The following is a 23,360-nucleotide window of genomic DNA, read 5'->3' as shown; positions in this document are numbered from 1 at the left end:
TTTAACAACTGCACTAAGTTAATGGGTGAGCTGGCTAAACACAAAGCACTTTATACTCTGTTCAGCAAGTTTTATTAGCACATTCGTATTCCATACACCGCACAATTCCGAATGGCTCTTTTAGAGTACAACAAAGTCCCGTACACCGCTCGACTTATATCTGTTGTATTTCCCAACATTGATTCTTCAGCAAGACTCAATGTGGCCCTATCTTCCTGCCCTATACATCACATCAGGACAGAGCCCACTGGTCTCCATGTTCCCCTTTCTCATGGTGTTATCATTGTTAAGTTCACAGAGTCAGTTCCCACAATGCCTTGTGTCTTGAATATCAAGTAGGTCGCCGCCTACCTCATGTCCCACCATGCAGGAAACACCAAATTTCCTTCACAACACCAATTCATTCTGACTTTTGTTAACATGGCAAGACATTTATGTGGTGTCAGAATAATCACAAAATGTGATTCCTGACTGGGAAAATAAACGTGAGCGTTCCCTGAAGTCAACTCTCTTGTAATAACCCATTCTCTTATAGGCATCTTATGATGCCTCCGTTTTTTTTATTTTATTTTGTTCAGTTGCTTCTTTTGGACTTGTCAACCGGAAAAAATTGAAGGTACTATCGGAAACACAAGGTCAGAGCATAAAGGTAGAAAAGGTTTATTACTGAAAAGGCATTTAAACATTCCCTTTGAACTGGTAAACAAGTCATCAAGTCAGAATTACATTCTCAGAAGGTAAAGTAGCTTGGTCGCTCCCAGCTATTTACACTGTGTTGCAGCTGTGCAGGCAGTTTCTCCAAGCATGAGCGACCTATACAGCTTTGTGCTCAAACAGAACATTGTTTCAGCATTAATGAAAATCATACAAAATCATGGGGATGCATTCCAGAGTTTATATGTGATATACAAGTGTTCATCCTTTGACTACTCATGCAGGAAAGCCTTTGGGTCCTCAATACTCACAAATGAAAAATGTCTCTAATGTGGAACTCTCTACGGATATGAATGATGCATCCTCAATAATCATAGAAGAGGAGATTCAATAAATTATTAATACAATTGCTCAAAACATGTGAAACAGCACAGTTAAAGAAACATTTGGCATCTCAAAACCACTTGAGTATTTTGTGTATTTACAGTGCAGAAGGTTGGTGAGATGGAGATGCTGATATGAACTGCAGGAGGGTTTTTTTTAGAGTTGAGAAAGTCATAAAAAAGTTGTCTCAATACAAAACGTTATCATCAAGGAACATGTATAAGGTTCAGGGTTTGAAGAACAGCATGGTGCAGTATCACATAAAAAACAGTTCCAAACACCCATGCAACAATCCAATAACTAACAGCCGTCTAGAGCAGTCTTGGACCTGAATGCAGCCTGCCGGAAGTGCAGAAAACACTATACAAAACTGGTAGCAATGGTCAGCTCCACCAAATTAGAGAGCAGAAATGTTTGTATGTGTGTGTGTGTTTATGTGTGTGTGTTTCTTTTCTTATAGCTGGCTGTCTTGGGATAAAATCTAAATTTATGTCATGCATCACACCTATCAGATATTAATGTTTCAGTGTTTTCAGCTTAGATGTGGTTCTTTTTACACCATTGTACTTGTACATATTATTTGAGTTGTTCAGCAATGTAAGCATAAATTAAACCATTAATATGTCCCACATATTAATATTTGCTTAACGCTGATTTTGTTTGCTCCAAAAGTGTGGTGGTTTATTAGTCTGGCTTTAAAGTGAGACTGACTGTGGAAAAAATATATTTTACAAACTTCCGCTTAGAAAATAAAAGCTGGACGCAGCAGCAATAAAACCAACACTTCACGCTCAATTCTGCGGAAGTCCTGAGAGACGAGTGAGGAAAAAATGTGTCATGTGTGATCTAAATATTTTTTTCCTTTACAACAATTACTCTTTGTTTTCATCCGTGGAAACATGAAAAAAAACAAACATATTTATGGCAGGTTAGTTTTTCAATTACTATGACCGCTGTCAGTTTCTTGCTGTAAAAAAAAAAAGTCAGCTGAAATGCGTCATTACTTTTCCACCTGTTCTTAAGTCGTGGTCTGGTTTTACCTTTAGCCAATAGGCTAATGCTAACACACTTCAGAGATTGTGTAACTGACATAATTTACTCAAATTGCTTACTTTATGACCTTTTTCTACTTGTGCTATTGTTCTTATACAATTCAGTCAATATTTAAATCATAATTTAGCTGTGCCACATTGTGGTGTGACCAGGCCTTAACACTGGTATTTAGTTACACACAGTAACTTCTGCAAACCTTATGAGAAATCAACACATTACTTTTTACATATTATGTAGCAGCAGGTTATATTTTGATGATATCGCAGATATCTGTTGTCCTCCCAAAATGCTAAAATAAGCCTATCAACAGAGATGGAAAGGAAACAAGATGGCTCCCTCGTTGGCTACTTCCATCATCAGACAAGGACCGACCTTTGACAGACAATGTTATTGATAAAAACAGGTTTTAATGTCTTCTGGATGCAGTCTAGTCTAGTGAGGTACCATATGATAATAGTATATAACAGCCTAGTTTGCTAACTAGCTAACTTATCCTAGTTTAACTGTGACTTTTTGTTGGCTCCAAGGTAGATGCTAACTTAGCTAGTTAGCAAACTAGTTAGCTTCCTTCATAGCTTTGTTGAGAGGTGTATCAGATCAGGTAGTGACAGAGAGAGTCTTTCATGTTTTTACTGGAACTCAGAACGGACAAACCAGTGGCTGGAGAGGGCTCTCACATTTTGACCTCACATGAAGGCCACCATAGGTTTCACAACACCGCTCTACAAGGTCTAACTGCAGTAACTACACAAAGGTCAAACTGGGGAAAAACTGCTTTAAAGTTTTTTTAACGTTTTCTAACTGGCCAGCCAAATGGGTTAAAGATAGGTAAGTGATATGACACTTATTTCTACATGAATTGATGATGTCATTTTTATACTAAAAAATCATGATGATTTATTTGACCTTTGACCCCCGAAATGTAGTTACTGCACTCTGGTTTTGCTGTAAAAGGTTCTAATAGTAATGCAATGAAACAAAGTGCAGTAACTACAATGTTGTCTTCTTTCAGCTTTTATCATTTGTTTTCAGTGACTAAACATTTTCCAATTGATTTGGGTATAAGTGTTTAACAACTCTATTAAATTTTTTATTATTATTTGTGTATTTGTGTCTATTCAATTTGTGTATTTTAGACTTAATATGATAAAAGAAATGTTATTTTAGTCTTAATATAATTTTATCTCACTTTTTTTACTTCATCACTATCTAGATAATAATTTCCCTTTCAAATAAACTTCTAATTTACATTATTTCTATCTTTTATCTTGCTGTAAAAGGTTTTAATAGTAATGATAAACAGAGTGCAGTAACTACAATGCTGTTGTCTTCTTTATGCTTTTATATTTTGTTTTCAGTGAATAAACATTTTCAAATTGATTTTGTTATAAATGTATTTAAGTGTTTAACAACTCTATTCAAAGATCTGTGTCCAATGTAATTTAATCACACTTTTTACTTAATCACAATCTAGATAATAATAATTTCCCTATTAAATCAACTAATTTCTATTATTCTTGTCTTCACTATTCAACAGAATGAAGAAATACAAGGCTACAACTTACTGTGGTCTGCTTTGGTTTTAAGTTGGATTTTGTAGTTACTGCAATTTTTATATCATTATTTCTCTGAAATACAGCACAATTGAAATCTAAAACTTTGTCACAAGATAAAACAGACATCAGAGGTTAATTTTTTAGTTATAACTAAATTTTGATCAAAAATGCAGTTACTGCAGTTAGACTTTGTAGGGCAGTACTGGTTACTAGAGAAAGGGAGGGTGGTTGCAACCAAACCTAAAGGAATAATTGAAGATTTTAGGAAGTAGAGCATGTAAAGAATATGAAATGATTTTGATATAAGTTTTATCAGTGTATTCATTACAGAGATAGGTCCAGGATGTTTTATCCTAGCTTAGTACAAAGACCACTTCCAAGAATGACTTTTCTTTTAAATATTTTAAACATTATCACAAAAACTCAGCTGTCATAGCTTCTAAGTAAAAAGAAATGAGGTAAAGCTGCTTTTTGGGGTGAATGTTCCCTATACAGCATTCTCTCTATGAAGGTACACAAAATGATAATTACAATAAATAAATAAGACAAAGTGTGGGTTTCTCTCCTGGTCCGTAATCTTCAGTTGTCTCCAGCAGTCATGTCCTCTGCTCTTCAGTCCCCGTGTGCTTCTGCAAAACAACACCAACACGTTTGGAAAATGAAGAAAAATGTTAAAGTCTTGAGTGAACAAACAGCATACTATTCATTCTGCTATACAGCTTAACCATTATACTTAATTAAGGTTTTTTTAAATATACTTGAATCTTCAGAAACAGGCTGAGGCAGAGTTATTACTCTTTGAGGACAGGGAATCACTGTATGGAGAATGGAAGCTGCCAAAATCTAAATCAGTCAATAAATATCTTAATGAACAAAAGGATATGCCATTAAATGGACCAAATATAAAAAAAATAAAGATGTAGGCAATCATTTATTGATGAAATGTAACAAATTTGCCATTGTATCTTTGTATTAATTCTATAATTTATTCACTTCTCCAATTTTATTTATTTATCTTTCATATAAATAAATAACATTACATATTCATCATATATATATATACACACACATATATATACATATATACATATACACACACATATATATACATACATACATACATACATATATATACACATATATATACATATATACACACACACGCACACACATATATACATATATATATATATACATACATATATACACATATACATACATACATACATACATACATACATACATACATATATATATATAGGGCTGCAACTACCAATTATTTTCATTATCGACTAATCTAATCGATTTAATCGATCTAATCGATTATTTAAACGATTATTTATATATATATAATATATATATATATATAATATATATATATTTATATATATATATATAAATCGATTATTTATATATATATAATATATATATATTATATATATATATATATATATATATATATATATATATATATATATATATATATATCCAAAGCAGACTGTGGTAAGTGCAATTACTGCAAAGTATTGGATTTTGTGGTTTTTATATCATTATTTCTCTGAAATAAAGTAAAACTGAAATCTAAAACTTTGTCACAAGATAAAACAGACATCAAGGAGTTCATTTTTAGTTATAACTCAATTTCGACCAAAAATGTAGCTACTGCAGTTAGGCTTTGTAGGGCAGGATAGTACATTCATGAACGGATGAAGAAAGGGAGACCAGAGGGACCGAAGACGTTACATTGTAACAAATGTTTTTGTTACAGGACTAGAGAGCAAACAAAACTAGAAAATTTCTACAGAAATTTTGAGTGTGCTTGACTCTGGCCCGTGACTCTCAGACATACAATATTGACATCTCTACCGTTGCTTAGGGATGTGACAGATCAAGCTTTCAACATGTCTGTCTCTATGTCTCTCTGTCTGTGAGGGAGAAGGATAAAATGGCCGCCATTCAAACTGTATTATTGACAGTGGGTAGCCAAGCAACCAGGGCCAGGTGGCGGCCACCAATCAGAGCAGAGCAATCAAACGCAGCTGCTCCTGTGACATTTGACGCCACTGAGAAAGAAAGGAAAAACAGCGGAAAGTTCTCCTCGAACAGAGAGCATTTTTGTCCAAACCGTAGCTCCTATCATTGATCCGACTTCACTTTGAGCATCCTGAGTTCTTCCTGAACGTCTACATATGTGTTTTGTGAAGAAAAATGAAGAATTTGTTTTTTTAGAGCGATCAGAAATTTTTCCTCCAGAAATGTTCCCTCCTTTTTACCATGGTGGTCTATGGGGCTGTGGGTGGTGTTGGTGGATCATCTGTGGTCCTACGCCCAAACCATAACTCTGACACCTTTATCACACCAATGTTAGGGAGAAGACAAACTTTCCTACGTTTCTATGGAGAAATTATTTCTCTAGAGTGGCATCTGAAGCCTCGAGCGCCGTTTCCAAATTTATTTTTTGACAAATGTTTCTTTGCCGAAAACCCTTAGAAAAGTCATAGCACACTTGTCATGGACGAGCCGGTCGATTTGATACCTTTTAGTGTATGTGTGACCAAAACTACAGGAGGAGTGGTCGACCGAAAAAAAACACGGAAGAAATAAGCTTGGTGAATGACATACAGTGTGCTTTTTCAAACACAATAACATGTTTTTGTAGGCAAACCCGGAAGCAGCATCTCCATGGAGTCTATTGAGAATTGGCCTATGGGATTTTTACATTGATTTTGGATTGTTGAAGCTTTGTAGCATGTCTTTCATGATGTTTAAAGCATTAATGCAGGCGACAAAAGTAAAAAGCTGTTATGTTATGCTATAGTGAACCACATATCGGTCACATGATTTGTCCGTCAATACCGTTTTGCTTCAGACGCTCTCCAACAAGCTAACCAGTTATTTTGACAGGTTAGCACAACCGTGGCCTAATAAATTGTTTATGAACATAATTTACAATCTACAAGAGTTTGTAAGAGCTGTGAGCTGTGAGAGGGCTGTGAGGTGGACTAGTGAGAGAGTTCCTGTTAGTGTCTGACATGATGACGTTTAATGTCCCATCCCTGACAACCACCGTAGTCTCATTTAGCCACGTGTTAGCATCCGTGTTAGTTAGGACATGTAAAATATTCACAAGTGGGGGTATTTACTAACGTATTTTATGTTGTACAACAAAACGCGAACGTCTCTTCAGCTTATGTTAACCACAGACCTTATTTCAGGCATCTAACCACAGACCCATTCACAATCCTCATTGAGTTTGAAGGAAAAACCCCAGGGTGCTAACATGCTAACTTACTTCCTGGTTTAGGGCAGGTTGGGCGCATTTTACACGCTTTTCATTCTTCATTTGTTATTAGTTTTGGCTGTGTTCATGCATTTGGCATAAATTTTGGCAAGATTGTGTATTTTTATTTGATCCAGCTCAGCTCTTACGGTAAGGCTAAAATACACTGTGTACAAACAATAGTTACACTCTTAAGGTTGAGCGTGAAAAATGCGCTTTTGAAACAAGGTTATTATAGTTACCGAAATCTAATGAAATAAGGAAAACTATAATTGAAAAAACATTTTCGTTAACTGAAATAAAAAAAAAAAACAGTTTTTAAAAAAACGATAACTAACTGAAACGGTATTGTGTGGTTACCAAACTAACTAAAACTAACTAAAATTAGAGTGAAAATGTCCTTCGTTTTCGTCTTTGTCAACTTTTTTCATACGTAAACCTTTTTGGTTGATATGAAATCTATTTAATCTATCTGGTTATATGACTTAAACTTATTGGGGCTGAGATGGATCAGACAAAGGAAACAAAGGAAACATTTATTGTGACTTTTTTGAATCTGGCACCCAACAAATTACCCATTACAGAAAAACTAAAACTAATAAAAACTAAACTAAAACTAAGCAGTTTCCCAAAAATAAATCTAGAATCTAGCAAACTCACTCTACAAAATAATTAAAACAATGAAATTAAAACTAAAACTAATGAAAAATCCAAAACTATTATAACCTTGCCTTGACACTATGTCATGGGAGGTATATTGCAAGTTTTTTGGATGAGCGGTTCTTGAGGATACTGCAAGCGGCAAAACTAATGGCCAAGAAATTCCAAACAGGCACTATTAAAAAGCAGTTAAACAGCCACCCTTCCCTTTGTACATGTGTTTTCTCTGCAGTCATAGCGTACCTGCCAGGGCCCCGCTGTGCTGCTGGAGCTGGCTGGTGAAGAAGCGTTCTCGCTGGGACACCTGCTCGTCCCAGGCTTCCAGTATTTGCTGTTGCTCCCTGGGCTCCAGGGTCAGGGTGTCTGGGTGGGCCTCGTCGATGTGGGCCCTCACCCCCTCCAGGCTGTGGGAGTACTGCAGCTCCCCACACACCATGCACACCAGCAGCTGGTTGAGTGGATCATAGTCCATGAGGTAGCGGTTCCTCCACACGGCATCAGAGACAGGATCTTCCTCGCCATTATTATTCTCATAGTCAGTGAACAGAAGCTCTCCCTCATCTGAGGAGAAAGAGCAAACATTTTGTGCCCATTTCTCCATTTGAATGTGCATTCATTTTGGTTAACTCTATGGAGTCTTGGGCTATTTTGTCCATTTTTTTAATCCTTTTCATGTCTTTCTGTGTCTTTGTAAGTGCATTTTTGTCATTTTGTATTCTCATTTTGTTTCTTTTATGTTCATTTTGTGTCTTTTTTTTGGGTAATTTTGTGTCTTTTTTTAGTCATTTTGATTTTTTTGGTCATTTTGTGTCTTTTTTTAGTCATTTTGTGTCTTTTTTTGGTCATTTTGTGTCTTTTTTTATTCCTTTCGTGTCTTTTTTGGTCATTTTGTTGTCTTTTTTAGTTATTTTGTGTCTTTTTTGGTCATTTTATGTCTTTCGTATCTTTTTTTTGGTCATTTTGTGTCTCTTTTAGTCATTTAGTGTCTTCTGTGTTTTTTTTGGTCATTTTGTCTTCTCATTTTGTGTCTTTTTTTTGTGGTAATTTTGTGTCTTTTTTTAGTCATTTTTATTTTTTTGGTAATTTTGTGTCTTTTTTTAGTCATTTTGTGTCTTTTTTGGTCATTTTGTGTCTTTTTTTATTCCTTTTGTGTCTTTTTGGGTCATTTTGTTGTCTTTTTTAGTTATTTTGTGTCTTTTTTTGGTCATTTTGTGTCTTTCGTATCTTTTTTCTGGTCATTTTGTGTCTCTTTTAGTCATTTAGTGTCTTCTTCTGTGTTTTTTTTGGTCATTTTGTCTTCTCATTTTGTGTCTTTTTTTAGTCATTTTGTGTCTTTTTTTAGTCATTTTGTGTCTTTTTTTAATCATTTTGTGTCTTTTTTTAATCATTTTGTGTCTTTTTTTAGTCATTTTATGTCTTTTTTAAATCTTTTTTGTGTCATTTTGAGTCTTTTTCATTCATTTTGTGTCTTCTTCTGTGTTTTCTTTTGGTCATTTTGTCTTCTCATGTTGTGTCTTTTTTTGTTCATTTTGTGTCTATTTTTGGTCATTTTGTCTCTTTTTTAGTCATTTTGTCTCTTTTTGTGTCTTTTTATAAGTCATTTTGTCTCTTTTTCTGGTCATTTTGTGTCTTTTGTTGTCCTTTTTAGTTATTTTGTGTCTTTTTTTGGTCATTTTGCGTCTTTCGTATCTTTTTTTTGGTCATTTTGTGTCTCTTTTAGTCATTTAGTGTCTTCTTCTGTGTTTTTTTTGGTCATTTTGTCTTCTCATTTTTTTTGTTCATTTTGTATTTTTTTAGTCATTTTGTGTCTTTTTTTTGTCATTTTGTCTCTTTGTGTCCGTTTTTAGTCATTCTGTCTCTTTTTTAAATCTTTTTTGTGTCATTTTGTGTCTTTTTTAGTCATTTTGTGTCTTCTTCTGTGTTTTTTTTTGGTCATTTTGTCTTCTCATTTTGTGTCTTTTTTTGTTCATCGTGTCTCTTTTTTTAGTATATCGTCTCTTTTTGTGTCTTTTTTTGGTCATTTTGTCTCTTTTTCTGGTCTTTTGTGTCTTTTTTAGTCCTTTAGTCCAACATAAAATGTGATTTTGAATCTATTTTTTACTTTCAAAACACTATCATGCACAATAAAGAATTTTAAATGTTGAAAATGTGAACAAAGGTGTCAAATCTAACATATAAGAGGGTTCCATCCAGTTCTATCATTTTATACTAAATATATTTGAGCTTGTCTCCAGTTTTACTTGGTATATCATCATCAAAGTGAAACTGGCCTCATGGAGTTTACAGCCAGAACTTTAGAGGTAAATTTACAGTAGGGCTCCACGCTGCTTTGTTTTCTAGTCTGGATGGAGTCAAGAAGTCTGGATTGGAGCTTTTGGAGACTCCAGAGCGTTAACAGTGACACAGGTGATACTTTACCTTCCACTGGTGCAGTCAAATTTTCAAATGGAAAGGAGCCCGTGTCCTCGGAATTGCTGTAAAACAGAGACAATCATTATTATTCCTCACCAGGCTGATTACAACACTGATTTGACATCAGTAATATAAAATTCCCACCTGATTAGATGTTCTGAGTCCTCAGAGGTGCTCACCCTCTGATCAGAATCCTACAGGGAGGAGACAGACAAAAATATGAAAATTCAAGGTTTGAGCAAATAATAAATACTGTAATAAACCAGCTGATAAGTCCATCATATTTGAATAAAACTGTGTGACCGTGGTACAATTACCTTTCACTTTTCAGTTAGAATGAAACCTATTTATTCCAGTCAATTCCTCTTTTTCTACCTAAACATTTTTTTGACTCACTGGACAAGATAATTAGTTCTTTTATTTGGGGCGGGAAGCCACCTAGAGTTCGTAATCTTTACTGCAGAGATGCAGACTTAGCGGAGGACTTGCATTACCTAATTTCCAAGCCTATTATTTGGCTGCTCACATCCATAAACTTTGCTACTGGTTAAAATCTTCTGGACCCTCTTGGTGTAAATTGGAACTATCATTTTGTAAGAGATCTTCCATACCTGCTTTACTTTATTCATCTTTACCTACAAAACCCTCTTTATATATTGAGAATCAAGTCGTTCTTAACACACTTAAAATCTGGTTTCAATTTAGGCGGCATTTTAAATTTGTAGCTGCATCTTCCTCAAGTCCTATAAATAACAACCATTTATTTCATCCATCACTTTCAGACCCAACATTTTCAATATGGCGTGACAAGGGTATTACACAATTCAAACATTTGTATGTAGGTGGTGTATTGGATAGCTTTGCCAATTTGTCGTCTCGCTACGGCCTCCCTTTTAATCATCTATTTCGCTATTTTCAAACTTGCAGTTTTGTTACTAAGTGTTTCCCTAATTTTACAGTGCACTCTGTAATTTTTAATTTTATTAATTAAATTAATTCATTTAATTATTTTTCCTCTACAATTTTGTATATAAAATAAGAAAAGGATAATTGTATTCCTGTAATTGGAAATTTCTTATTGTATTTTTCAATAAAAATATTTTTGAAAAAAAAAAAAAAAGGATGAAACCTATTGAATAAGAACATAATAATTCTACAAAAGACATAAACAGGGTTTACCTGTGGCGTGCTGACCTGTGACTGGAGGTCCTGGGCAGGCAGGATGGGCCTGGGGTTGTTGGAGGCTCTCCTTGGGGTGGTTCCCCCTCCCCGGATGGCCTTCCTGGCTCTCTGCTCCTTCTTTTTTACCCTCCAGTACTCCCGCTTCCTCTTCAGAAAGTCTTCCTCAGACTCTCCTGGGATGGGCTTTGGTGGAACCATGGTGGTTACAGGCCCCAGCTTGATAGGAGAGTGTATGATATGTGTGGGACTCTGAAGCGGAGAACAAGGGTTTTTTATTGGGCTGGGCGGGGAATTTGGAGTTTGGGGGGGTTCAATTGGCTGCAGGTTGATGCTGGACAGTGGGTTGTCTGGGGGCTTGAGAGTAGGGAGGGAGGGGGTTGAGTCTACATCTGAGCCTGGAGACATCCACTTGTGTAGAGCTGGCATGGCTTGCTGCTGGTTCTCGAGAGCTCCTTGATAGTCAGACACGGTCTGTGAAGGCCCAACGTTGAGGTGGTTCTGCTGGCTCCTGGGTTGACAGGAGACACTGCTGACGGGCAGTTTGACTTGGAGTGTGTCAGGTGAATGTTCAGTATTACAGGTTGTGGGGCTGACGACCAGCACAGAGGGAATGGTGCTCCCTGCAGTCAGAGAAGCAACGAATGGCTTGTGCTGGAGTGCTGCTTTTGCTGGCGGATTCACACCCTTAACAGATTTGACAAGAACGAGACCTGGAGCCTAAAAAAGAAACGGGGACAAAAATGTTTTTCAGAGTAAATACAGCAACTAAATCATAAACTTTCTGAAACAGGCACATATGTGTGTGCCCCTCGCTTTAAGTAGGCCCCTCTCACACTCCTCTCTATTTTTGCTGTTCAAGTGTCAAATGCCTGACAGAGGTTGGTGGTATAATGACTCGGGTTTCAGCTGGAGAGGGCGCTGGCCATGCATGCAAACCTTAAACTCTTTATGCTTACCAACAGGCACTGATATCTGATGACATGACTTCAGTAAAATCAGGCTTGATTATCTATCATGGGTCAGAAGGTCTTGGTGGTTTACTTTAGACAGCTTTTATTTTTTGAAGTGGGGTTGTATGAGGTACTTCTCATCCATAGCCAGTGGATCAGCTACAGTAGAATGCAGTCAGCATGCTCCGAGCGTGGAGAAGCAGGAAGGAGTGCTGACACGGAAGCTTAAAGAAATATACTGCTCTGCTGTGGACAGCAGCAGCAGCAAAATGCAAATAGTATGCCTTATTTATGCAAATCTATTTTCTAGCTTTTCCGGACCCTCAGAAAGTCCTGTTGAATGAAGCTGGTATCTATGTTCTCTACAAAGCCACCAGCCTACTTTGACAAAAAACGTAATTTTACCAAACAGAACACAGGAATGGCTGGTCCACCAATGCCATGGTCGGGTTGTTTATGTTCTTCTGTGACACCAAAGATGCAAACAAGCTAATGATGGAGCCAGCAGGAGACAGCAACCCCCATGTGTGTGTCATAAAATGGTAAATGGACCTGCACTTACATAGCGCTTTTCTAGTTGCTTTGCGACCACTCCAAGCTCTTAACACTACAGACTGCGCTCATTCACCCTTTCACACACACATTCATACTGGTGGCAGAGGCTTCCCTAAACGGTGCCACCTGCCACCATTGGGAATTCATTCACACACCGATGAACGCAGCATCGAACGCGGCAATTTGGGGTTCAGTATCTTGCTCAAGGACACTTCGACATGTAGGCTGCGACGGTCAGGGATCGAACCACCAACCCTTCGGTTGGGGCCAACCAACTCTACCAACTGAGCCACAGCCACCCCAATGACTGTTTTGTTGGAGTCTGGCTTCAGTTCCCCCGCTGCGGAAACTTAAACAGGGCTGTCTGCCGCAAGGTAAAGCAGTGGAAATATTCTACATTTCATGTACAACTTAAGCTGGACCATTTTTTTTCTTTTTCTGATTTTATCAATTTGAGAAAAAAATGAGGTGCTTGGGCTGGTAGACACAGCTGGTAGACACGTCTGAGTCTGAGAATTGATCTTAGACTATAGTATCGATGCCTGGAGCTGATAAAACTGGTGACAAAGCAAAACATGTTTAGACTACATCATTTATCATTAAAACATCATTTAAAATAAATACACCCTGCGATCGTGAAATTCTTTAACCAGAATACTAGCCGAGGATATTAAATGTCTCTTAAATGTTAAATCTTCTGCTGTTTACTGTTATCCAGCTGGACACCGGAGCGTCAGCGTCTCCTTCACCAGCGGTGGTGCCCAAATAGAAACATTTCCAATCAGCGCTGCCACACGCTCCTCTGACTAGGACATCATTATTAGTAAATGTAAAGAGGTCAATAATATATCTCGATCATAATAATAGCAATATTTGGATATTATATAGATTATTAGGCTTTATATATCACGATGTAATTACTCAAACCTCGCCGGGAGTTTAATAGTCCGCTACTACTCTGCTGACAGCACCACTGATTTCCTTCCTTTTCACTTTTTATGCCGCCAAACAAAACCAGTTTGTTGTGTTGCTGCTGTTGGACGTCAGCGTTTCACTTTCTGACTGAGAGATTCCTCTTCTTTTTTAATTAAAACTTACTTTAAAACATTGTTTACCTCCTTCAACCAAAAAGTTGTGAAAACTTTAAAGTCCGTGCTCCAAATGTAAAATATTCACTGAACTTGTTTGAGTTTATAACTATCAGTACTTTTATTTCATAAACCTCTGTCGCTGTGTATTTCTGTAATTTGTCTATATTGCCCCTATTGTTAATTGTAACGGTGCACTTTGCTAATAAAGTTGACTTTGGGGGGGAGGGGAATACTCTTTTTGGTCGAATTTGCGTCCTTCCGGTCGTAAACTCTGGAGGCGAGTCTTCTGAATCAGGTATATATATATATATATATATATATATATTAGGGTGTGACATTTAAATGACGCTCGTTTCCAGCCACCACATTTATCAACAGCCGATCATTCTCACGCTGTGATTGGAGAGATACGATCGTTTGATAAATCCCACGTGAATCTGCGGGACCATTTTGAATCCTAGTCATAGCGCCTCCTGCTGGCAACAGGAAGTGACATGTTTTATACTGTGATGTCCTGCTCCGTACTGGTTGAACAGATCCACCTCAAATCAGGTCAGCAGAGACTTAACCCCTCCATGATGCTAGATCGTGAAGCTTTTGTCTTTTTATTGCATGCTGCTGTAGTTGTAACTTCACCATACATTGTCTTTATCTGCCCCAAATGTGCTATGATTCACAAGGGTCCATGCCTGAACACATCCCTATCTCAACATGCAGTCAAAGTCATAGCGCCCCCTTCTGACAACAGGAAATCAGCCTCATACCACTAACTTCATCCGATTTACATTTTCAATGTCTGAAACCACCGCAGTGCCTGCCAGCGTCCGTCGTGCGTTGGGTGCGAGGGCCGTTCACTGCTGCTTGTCGCCATAGTTACATGTTGTTGTCCCCCTATCCACAGGCTGCTTCTCCAAACTAGGGGCATACTGACTGCCATCTACAGTAATACACTGATTATGGATGACTTCCTCATACAACTCCGCTTCAATAAATCTAGTCACCCAATGCTTTGGCCTAAAACAATAGGTGTATAAAGCATCTAAGGGAACATAATCAAAAACTTTTTTCTTGGGAGTTACCTTCATTTTAGGAAGCGCCAGATTATCAACCCACCAAACTAAATGCTGTTGTTCATATCCATACCTAGTCGAAATTGTGGCTTGCCAAGTTGCCAGTGGGTTTTCAGTTCATTGCCTGAACAATATGAGTAACTACTACTGAACAGAATTTCTGTCTTTTTAAAGGCTGACTAACATAGCAATTATTAAAAACATTGTTATAAGTAACAACGATTTTGGAAAATTTAAGCCTATTAAGCAGGGGCAAATTTTAAGCTACTTTTAACAATGTTGGCTATTTGGTCCATATCAACTCAATGCATTGGGAACTGGTCTTTATTACAACATTACACTGGTCTAAGTAGATATATGGGTAGACCCTGTCATCACAAAATACACACTGGAGGCCAGTGATTACAGTGTTATCAAAAATCACTTGGTTATGGTTAGAGAAAGACTACTAACTTCTTCAGACAGTTGGATCAATGACCTTCACTGATGTATTCACATATGCCACGGCTGAAATGCCATCTTTGTATGTTGGCAGGCTCTCATTGGTTAGTTTTTATCTATAAATGTATTCTTGGGCTGCTTCCCTCTTACCTGTGTACACACGTCTCGAAACAAAACTAAACATGGTTTTCGCTCGCAAATCATTGTACAGATGCTGGAGCCAAGAGTGAGAACCGATTAGGTAAGAAAGACTTTAGTTACGCCCCTTTATCATGGAACAATCTGCAAAAGGAATTGAAATTGTCTGAGTTGATCACAATCCGTGAATTTAAATCGATTCTAAAGGATAAAAAAATAATTTCCCTTGGTCAGTGTGAATGCTCCTTATAAGTCTCTACTGAGGCTCCTTCACTGTTGTTGTGATGCAGGATTTAATTGTATTTAATTGTTTATGATCACTGTGTTTAAATGTTGTAACTTCTCGTCTCTTTTTATGCTGCTTTCTTGGTCAGGTCTCTCTTGGAAAAGAGATTTTTTTTAAATCTCAACGAGACTTTTACCTGGTTAAATAAAGGAGATATATTTATCTACATGTAGTGGATGGTACAAAATGAACATGATTCCCATGTGTCACATCACCTGAATGTTTTTGTGGAAAAGCCGGCTGCTGCATTCTCCCAGTCTCTCTCTCTGCCTGGCCCGTAACCTGGCCCTCTGCTGCCTCTTCATCAGCTTCCAGTACTCCCTCTTCCTCTGCAGGCTGATGGAGCCGCTGTGTTCGCTCACCACACTCGCATTTCCTTCTCCTGGTGCTGTGTTGCTGTCTTGGCATTGTTCTTGTGCCTGACACTCTTGTTGCTGTGGCTGTAGTGGATGCATGGGTAAGTGGTGCAGCTTTGGTGGCTCTGTGGAACAACAGCTCTGATGGTCCCCCTTGTTGGTGTGAAGCCTCTGAGCTCTGCGTGGTGAAGCTGGGCTGTCAGAGGCCTCCATGGAGGGGTTTACTATAAAGTTGGAAAGGGTTTGGGATGAGTGCTCACAGGTGGGACGCTGGACTACCTTGCTGGAGGCAGGAAGAGGTGACAGTGTCTGGCTACTTTGGGATGAGTCCATGGGAGGGGGGCTTAGTGAAGCAGCCTGTACTGAATCATCTGTATCTGGCTGCAAGCTTTTTATTTCTAAGGTCAGGTCAGCAGCAATAGGAGCCACCTCATTCTGAGGTAAATGTGGGCTATTCTCTTGCTCGGAGAATTCCTCCGTTGACTCTATTTTAACCCCAGTCTGCTCACTGCTACACTCTGTCACGGTGCTAAGGGATTCTTCCAGGAGCTTCTTCATGGAGGCCACGGCTAGCAGAGTGGTAGCTTGGCTGTCTGCGTTCAGGGCTGGGTCAGGCTCTGGAGGCTCAGCCGGAGGCTCTGGAGGTGGTGGAGGGGAGGCTGGGGGTTTCATATCTGGACAGATGGCTTGTTGCGGTTGAGAATTTAGGTCAACTGCTGGCACAGACTCACTCTCTTGTTTGATCTCATTTGCATGTGGTGTAACTGGCACGCTGTTGTTGAGGAGAGCTTGTGCATTTCCTGTATGGCTGCTGAGAGACCTGCTCTCTGCTGCTCGCCTCAGGGCCTTCCTCCTCTGCAGGGTCGCATTGGCTCTGGCTTGTAAAACACCCAGCTTCAACCGGGCAGCACGAGCTGCTCGCTGCTCCCGCTTCTTTATCCTCCAGTACTCCCTCTTCTTTGCCATCCTCTCCTCCTCCGTCAACTCCGGATCCAGAGTGAGTGCTGACAGTGATGCTGCGCTGCTGGAGATGGCCATTTTCATGACACAGCCACCAAGATTCAACCCTGCTGTCGATCCTCCAGAAATGGCATGTTGAGGGGTTCGAGGATGAGTGAGTGTGAGCTGATTTACAGTTTGGGTTGCTATATTGTGTGAATTAGGAGCAGTTGTGCTTTCAAATTGAGTTCTTGGTCTGATTTGCACAAGTCTTGGAGGCTTGTTGCCGGACTGTCCAGCAAGAGGAAAAGAGACTTTGACCCGAGCTGGGCGGAGGGGAGGGGGGGGCTGGCCTACACCCATGGGTGCTAGAGCTCTGTGTTTAGTGTTGGGTAGATGCTGAGGTTTAGTGATGGGGGTATTATTAGCAACAACACTACACTCTTCTTCACTTTTGTGTGCTGCTGTGCTGTGATCTGTAGGAACTTGGGGAATGTTGATGGTCACTGTCCCGTCCTCTTTGATGAACCCTCCGATGGTCTCGGAGGCGTGGCTAAGGGTGCTTTCTGCTGACTGGGCCAGAGCTCTGGCCCTCCTCATCTCCTCCAGGATTCTCTGGTAGCGTTTCATTCTCCGCATCAGAGAGTCCTTCTCCTTCAACCGAGCCTTCACTTCCATTGAGAGCTTAGCTCGCTGTTCGCGCTTTTTAATCCGCCAATACTCTCGCCTTTTGGCTATTATCTGCTCAGGGGTGTCGTTTGGGTCGATTTGGGGGATATTTCTGGTACCAAAGACTGATGCAAGCAACTGTGATTTACATCTTATGTTTCTTTGATTCATGCAGTTCCTCTGGGCTTCGATGAACCTCTGTCTAGGTGTTTTACATCGTGCGATCCCTCTGGAAACATGTGAAAAATGGACATAACTTGGAAGCTTTCTATGTGACTCCCCTGGTTTTCTTACAGAAATGACATCACATGTGATGGCTGTATGTTTTGTCCTATTCACATGTGGATTTTGTACTTTCATCAGATCTGCTTGTAGGTTAACTGTAGCTAAACCTGCTGCCCCACTTTGCAGTTTATCATTTTCCCTTTTGGCAGATTTAAATGAAGATTTGACACGAGTAGGACACTGTTTGTGTCCTGCTCCCTTAAAAAATGTCTGAGATGGAAGATGCTGAAGAATTGTGCCACCGACGAGTCTTGTTTTTTGTGCTGTTTGCCTCTGTAAGATCATCTCCGAACTCTGCGTCCTCTCTCTGGCTTTAGCCATCTGCGCTGCCAGCTTTGCCCTCTGCTCTCGCTTCTTGATTCGCCACTGCTCTCTGCGCTTAGCTGCTCTCTCCTCCTCTGACTCCAGGGAAGACTGGAAGTTGCTTACACCTTTAGCCCTCTGCAAGGTGACCAAGGCACTCTTTGTTCCACTTTGAGGTGCTGTGTTCGCTGTTTGGCCCTCTGTTTTAACAGAAACTGGGACACGTGGAGAAGACACGAGGATCACACCTGGGGTCACATTGGTGGGTAAGAGTTTGGGCTGAATGTGTAATGGAACTTGTGTCTTATGTTGCGTTTTGGGGACTGATGCTCCCTGCATAGACACACATGGCTGAGGTGTGGTTTGAGCGGAGCTGCCATTGGTAGTTCTGGACACTCTGACTGGAGGCACTGAGGGTTGGCTGTTCAGCTGGGTTCCACTGGGAGTGGGTGAGGTAATGGCTCTGCTCACAGCACCCCTGGCTGTTAGGCATTTTCCTGTAGCTGTGTTGCTCCTAGCAGCTTTGGCTGAGATGGTACATGATGCTGGCAACTGAGGCAAATCCTTGTTAAACCTCATAGTGTTGAGCCACTTCCCCTTTTGGTTTTCAGTGACTTCAACAGAGATGTCCCCCACTGTATTTCCACTCTGTGATGCAGGAGAGACATTGACTGTTTTGTTTGAGTTGTCATTATTCTGCAAAGGAGAAGAGAATGCTGCAAAAGAGTCGGATAAAGTGGAATTCACCACTGCAGGGGCATGTAGGTGTAAGAGGCTATCTGTCTTGTGTAAGTGGCTGTCTTGTGTTGACTTTCGTCTTCGTTCTGACAGTCGGGCCCTCTGCTCTCGTTTCTTGGTTCTCCAGTATTGTCTCTTTTGGGTGAGGGTGGCGTCATCATACTCTGAGGCAGGCCGGTAGCGGTGGGATGCTGAACCACCTTTTGCTTTTGCAGTTGGCATGGCCAGCCCATCGGTTCTCATCCAACAGTAGTGGTTGGCTCTTCCCCCGTCACACTGCTTCAGTTCATCCTCTCAGTCCACAATCCTCACTTCCATTAACTTACATGGTGTCCTCTTATATGATGGTTCGCTCTGCTGAGCAGCTGCCAGATCTCTCAGACATCACATCAGTATGCAGGGGTCCTGAGGGACAGAAAACAAGTCTGAGTTTCATCTTACTTACAGTTGCACAAGATTACAATGCTTAGGTTTTTGTGAACACTGTCCTAGAGGTATACCTAAAGGAAACACAGCCCTGATACAACTCTGCCTTTAGGAAGACTTGTTTCACTTGTGCTGCATTATGAGAGCAGCATTTATTATACAGTTATACAACCCCAATTAAAAAAAAAGGCAATCAGTGAGACATGTCATCACACCATTAATAATCTCCACTGCAAAAAGCACATTTATTTTTTACATGTAACATTGACATGATAAAGAAAAGTGATTTTCAAATGTGTAAAAACAATAATTTAAGATTACTCATGTAAAAACATCAATCTAACATGTAATATCACGTTCACATTTCAGATGCAATAAATTCATACTGAAGCACGGAGGTTCATCACATCATAAAGCCACGATTCTCAAATATTTTGAAATGCAGGACTTTGGATATGAGAAGACCACTTCAGGATGTTATAGGCCTGTCACATGTGATACACATTTCAGATGTGATCACAACATTTCAGCGCATGTGTTCTCACATTTGTGGTTTAGGACATCTCCCTTATGAAAACGTTATTTTACGCGTGGAACAGTGGCGGACTCAGGGATTGAAAAATGGTTGAAAAAGCACGCTAAAGTGCCTCTAGAGTGGTGAAAATGAGAGGAGGTGCCTTATTGGCTGCCCTTTACACATGCAAAAAATGATTGGGTGTCCTCTAGTGTCCCTTCATACAATAAATTATCATCATGTGCCCTCTAGAGTAAAAAAACTTGATAATGTGCCTTAATGAGTGTTCTTCTAGTGCCCTTCTGGTGCCATGGTGCCTCTCTTGGGGAGCCGACAAAAGGGGAATGTAAAAGAGGCGTTTCTTTTATGTGGCGTCGCTTTGACGAACAGCTACATCCAGTGGTACTAAAATCAGCAACGGATAACGTAGCAAAAAGCAGATTAATAGTCTGCCTGTACCCGTAAGAATCCCAGTGAAGAAAATGATCTGCAGTGATACAAAAATGTCACAGTAGGATATCAATAAAGATTCTATAATACAGTATCACGCAACTGTGAAAGATGTTATGTGAGGTTTTTGCTCACATTTAGCTCGCAAAGTGCATAAGATTGATGCATTTTACTTCCCGGACCCCCTAATTACTAGTTTAGTACAGTATCCTTAATTGCATTGATCTGGATCTGCTTTTAACTTAATGCTAATCCTAATCAAGGATGAGGACTATTTCATCATACATGATCATCATAGCTTTTTGCTGCTGGTGGGGCCCATGTTGTGCAGAAGGTGCCCTTTTTATTTTTTTGGCCCCTGCCCTCTAACAGTGTGAGTCCACCACTGCTGTTGAACTGAACCCCCTCTACTCTTTCTTTCCTATTAATAAAAGCACATTTGGACTCATGTTCCCATTCCCAGTAGGCTTGTTTAACTGGATTAGCCTACATGCAAATCAAGACAATGCCAGGCTGTGTACTTAACGCCCATCTCATCTATCACAACACACATTTACACGTGAGGCACAGCAGCTACACGTAGGATCCGGCCAAATACTTTAATAAAGCATTTAAAATATTAACATCCGGCTAAATATTTCCAGCCCACAGCATCTTAGTGACATAAACACGCCGTGTGTGTAGCTAGCCTGTGTAGAAATGTGAAGCTACAGGAAGCAGGAAGGAGCAGAGTGACACTGTCCCTTTAAACCTGTCCCTATCACTAATTCTATCTGTCGAGAGCCATTTTACTCCTTATTCTACCTCTTTTGGATTGTAAACGCAACCAAGCGACCCAGTTGAAGCACAGCTAACAATACGAAGATAAACGCAGTAAAAAATGAGCACATTAGCGCGTAAATCGAGCCTGAGTCGTTGTCTCTGTGAGCGGCACAATGGACAGATCTTCCTCCTCTTGTCCACACGGACGGGCGCCTGTCTGAGGCTAAAGAAGCCACAAAACCCGCACATTACTGCCGTAAAGCAGGACGCTTGGAAACATGTGGAAGAAAAACATGCATACCCGATACCTTTTAGTTACACACAACTTTCCGGGACAGTTTTTGTGAACGTTTTTGGACAGATATGTTGCCAGGACACTGCAGCTACTTTCCGCCAGCCAGCCGTGCTACGAGGCTGCCTTGACAACGCTGTAAAGTACCAGGATGTGGGACCTGGATGTTGCTGTGTGTGTGTGTTTACTGTATGCTGAGGACACACACAGACACACACAGCACTACGCCCCCTCCGTCTAAACACCGAGACATGTCGCGTGGAGAAGAAATACTCTGTCCTCGTGTGTTTTATTGATGCCTCCAAAGCGTTTGATCGAGTCAATCGCTAACAGCTCTTTATTAAAGTAAAGCAAGGGGGCAGTGGCGGACTCACACCGTTAGAGGGCAGGGGCGGGAAAAAAAGGGCACCTTCTGCACAACATGGGCCCCACCAGCAGCAAAAAGCTATGATGATCATGTATGATGAACTTGTCCTCATCCTTGATTATGATTAGCATTCAGATAAAAGGAGATCCAGACTAAAGTAATTAATTATATTATACTGACAATTAAAACCATCGAACTAAACCATGTAGGGGGGTCCGGGGGCATGCATTTTCTCTCTCTTTCAAGGGCATTTTATCGTGTTTTCTAACTTGCCATCTAATTGCGATTTTCTACTACTATTAATCCGCTTTTTGCTTTGTTGCGAATTTTAGTACCACTCGATGTAGCTAGGGTGACCAAGCGTCCTCTTTTGCCCGGACATGTCCACTTTTTACGTCCTGTCCGGGGCGTCCGGCCGGGTTTTATAAATTCACGAAAATGTTCGGTGTTCACTGTTTTTCATAGGACCAGTACACGTGCACGTAAATTGACCGGCGCTTTGCACACAATTTTGCGAGACGTAATTACCAAGAGGCTGCCTTGTGGGCGGGTCAGCGCCGCGCGCACACACAGAGAGAGACAGAGAGCAGAGCAGACAGAGGGCAGATCGAACAGCGGAGCAGCATTGCACGGGAAATGCCGAAGCGTAAGTGCAGCTTCACAGATGAACTGCAAAAAAATTTCCGACGTACCGTCACAGGTGGGAGGCGGAGTGCACTGTGTGCAATGCTGGCACATATGTCTCAGTGTCTAATAAAGATGCTGGAGATCTCAAAGCTCAAAGACAACTAACTTTGTTAAGTTAGTATCTTTGTGAGACTCTTCTATTATTTATCTTATTGCAGTTATTAAGAGATATATTGTTGAAGCTAGATTTTCTAACAGAAGAGTTCATATTTAGAACATTATTTCATATTATTTATTCATTTATTTGAAAAGAGTCTACGAGAGCTATTATTTTGTTACAAGTTTTTACAGATTTCATTTTATTTTATTACAGAAGTTAATTTTGCACCATTGAAGCATAATAAAGCATGTTCATCAACCTCCGAGAAGCCTGTCTGAATTTGTGTCTCGAGGCCGTGCCGATTGTCCTCTTTTTTGGAAATCAAAATATGGTCACCCTAATGTAGCTGTCCGTAGAAGGGTAGAAGGGCACTAGAAGGGGGGGGGGGGGGGGGGGACCATATCTGCCCCCTTTAGAGTGTCCAATGGTGTTAGACCGGGAGGAATTTTGTCCCATCTTATTTAATTTATATATGGATGAGCATGCTGTCTGGCATGCTGGAGAATCATCTTATATATGCAGATGACCTTGTTACTTTTAGTCCGAGTAGTGCTGGGCTGCAGGAGCTTCTTAATATATGCTCTGACTATGGTGTGGAATTTAATATAAAATATAATTCCAGCAAAAGTGCTGTTTTAATATGCGGAACGAAACAGGATAAGTGGCTTAATTATCCTGTGTTCAAACTATCCAATAATTGTCTTGAGGTCTGCAAAAAGATGAAATACCTTGGTCATTGTATTGCAGATGATATGAATGA

At 39.9% G+C, this 23,360-nt stretch overlaps 1 protein-coding gene across 3 annotated transcripts; it reads right to left on the bottom strand.

Annotated features, from left to right (window-relative positions):
* Positions 1–644: 644 nt before the first annotated feature.
* On the bottom strand, positions 645–21,748 carry si:dkey-28a3.2 (uncharacterized). Of its 3 annotated transcripts, none has more exons than XM_059354627.1 (7): positions 21,463–21,748; positions 15,928–19,407; positions 11,179–11,898; positions 10,144–10,193; positions 10,006–10,061; positions 7,831–8,148; positions 645–4,276 (listed from the first exon to the last, which is right to left on the bottom strand). In XM_059354627.1, exons 2-7 carry the CDS (start codon positions 19,243–19,245, stop codon positions 4,260–4,262), a joined length of 4,479 nt encoding a protein of 1,492 aa, XP_059210610.1. In that variant the 5' UTR covers positions 19,246–19,407; positions 21,463–21,748; the 3' UTR covers positions 645–4,259. The 3 variants fall into 3 exon arrangements, with proteins under 3 accessions (XP_059210610.1, XP_059210613.1, XP_059210612.1); XM_059354630.1 differs by having other exon boundaries at positions 11,194–11,898; XM_059354629.1 differs by having other exon boundaries at positions 21,456–21,534.
* Between the last annotated feature and the right edge of the window lie 1,612 nt (positions 21,749–23,360).

The sequence above is a fragment of the Centropristis striata genome, chromosome 17 (assembly GCF_030273125.1).
Source record: "Centropristis striata isolate RG_2023a ecotype Rhode Island chromosome 17, C.striata_1.0, whole genome shotgun sequence".
In the NCBI taxonomy this organism is placed as follows: Eukaryota; Metazoa; Chordata; class Actinopteri; order Perciformes; family Serranidae; genus Centropristis; species Centropristis striata.
The sequence above is the reverse complement of the archived record's forward strand: the minus strand, read 5'-3'. Positions and strand labels throughout refer to the sequence as shown.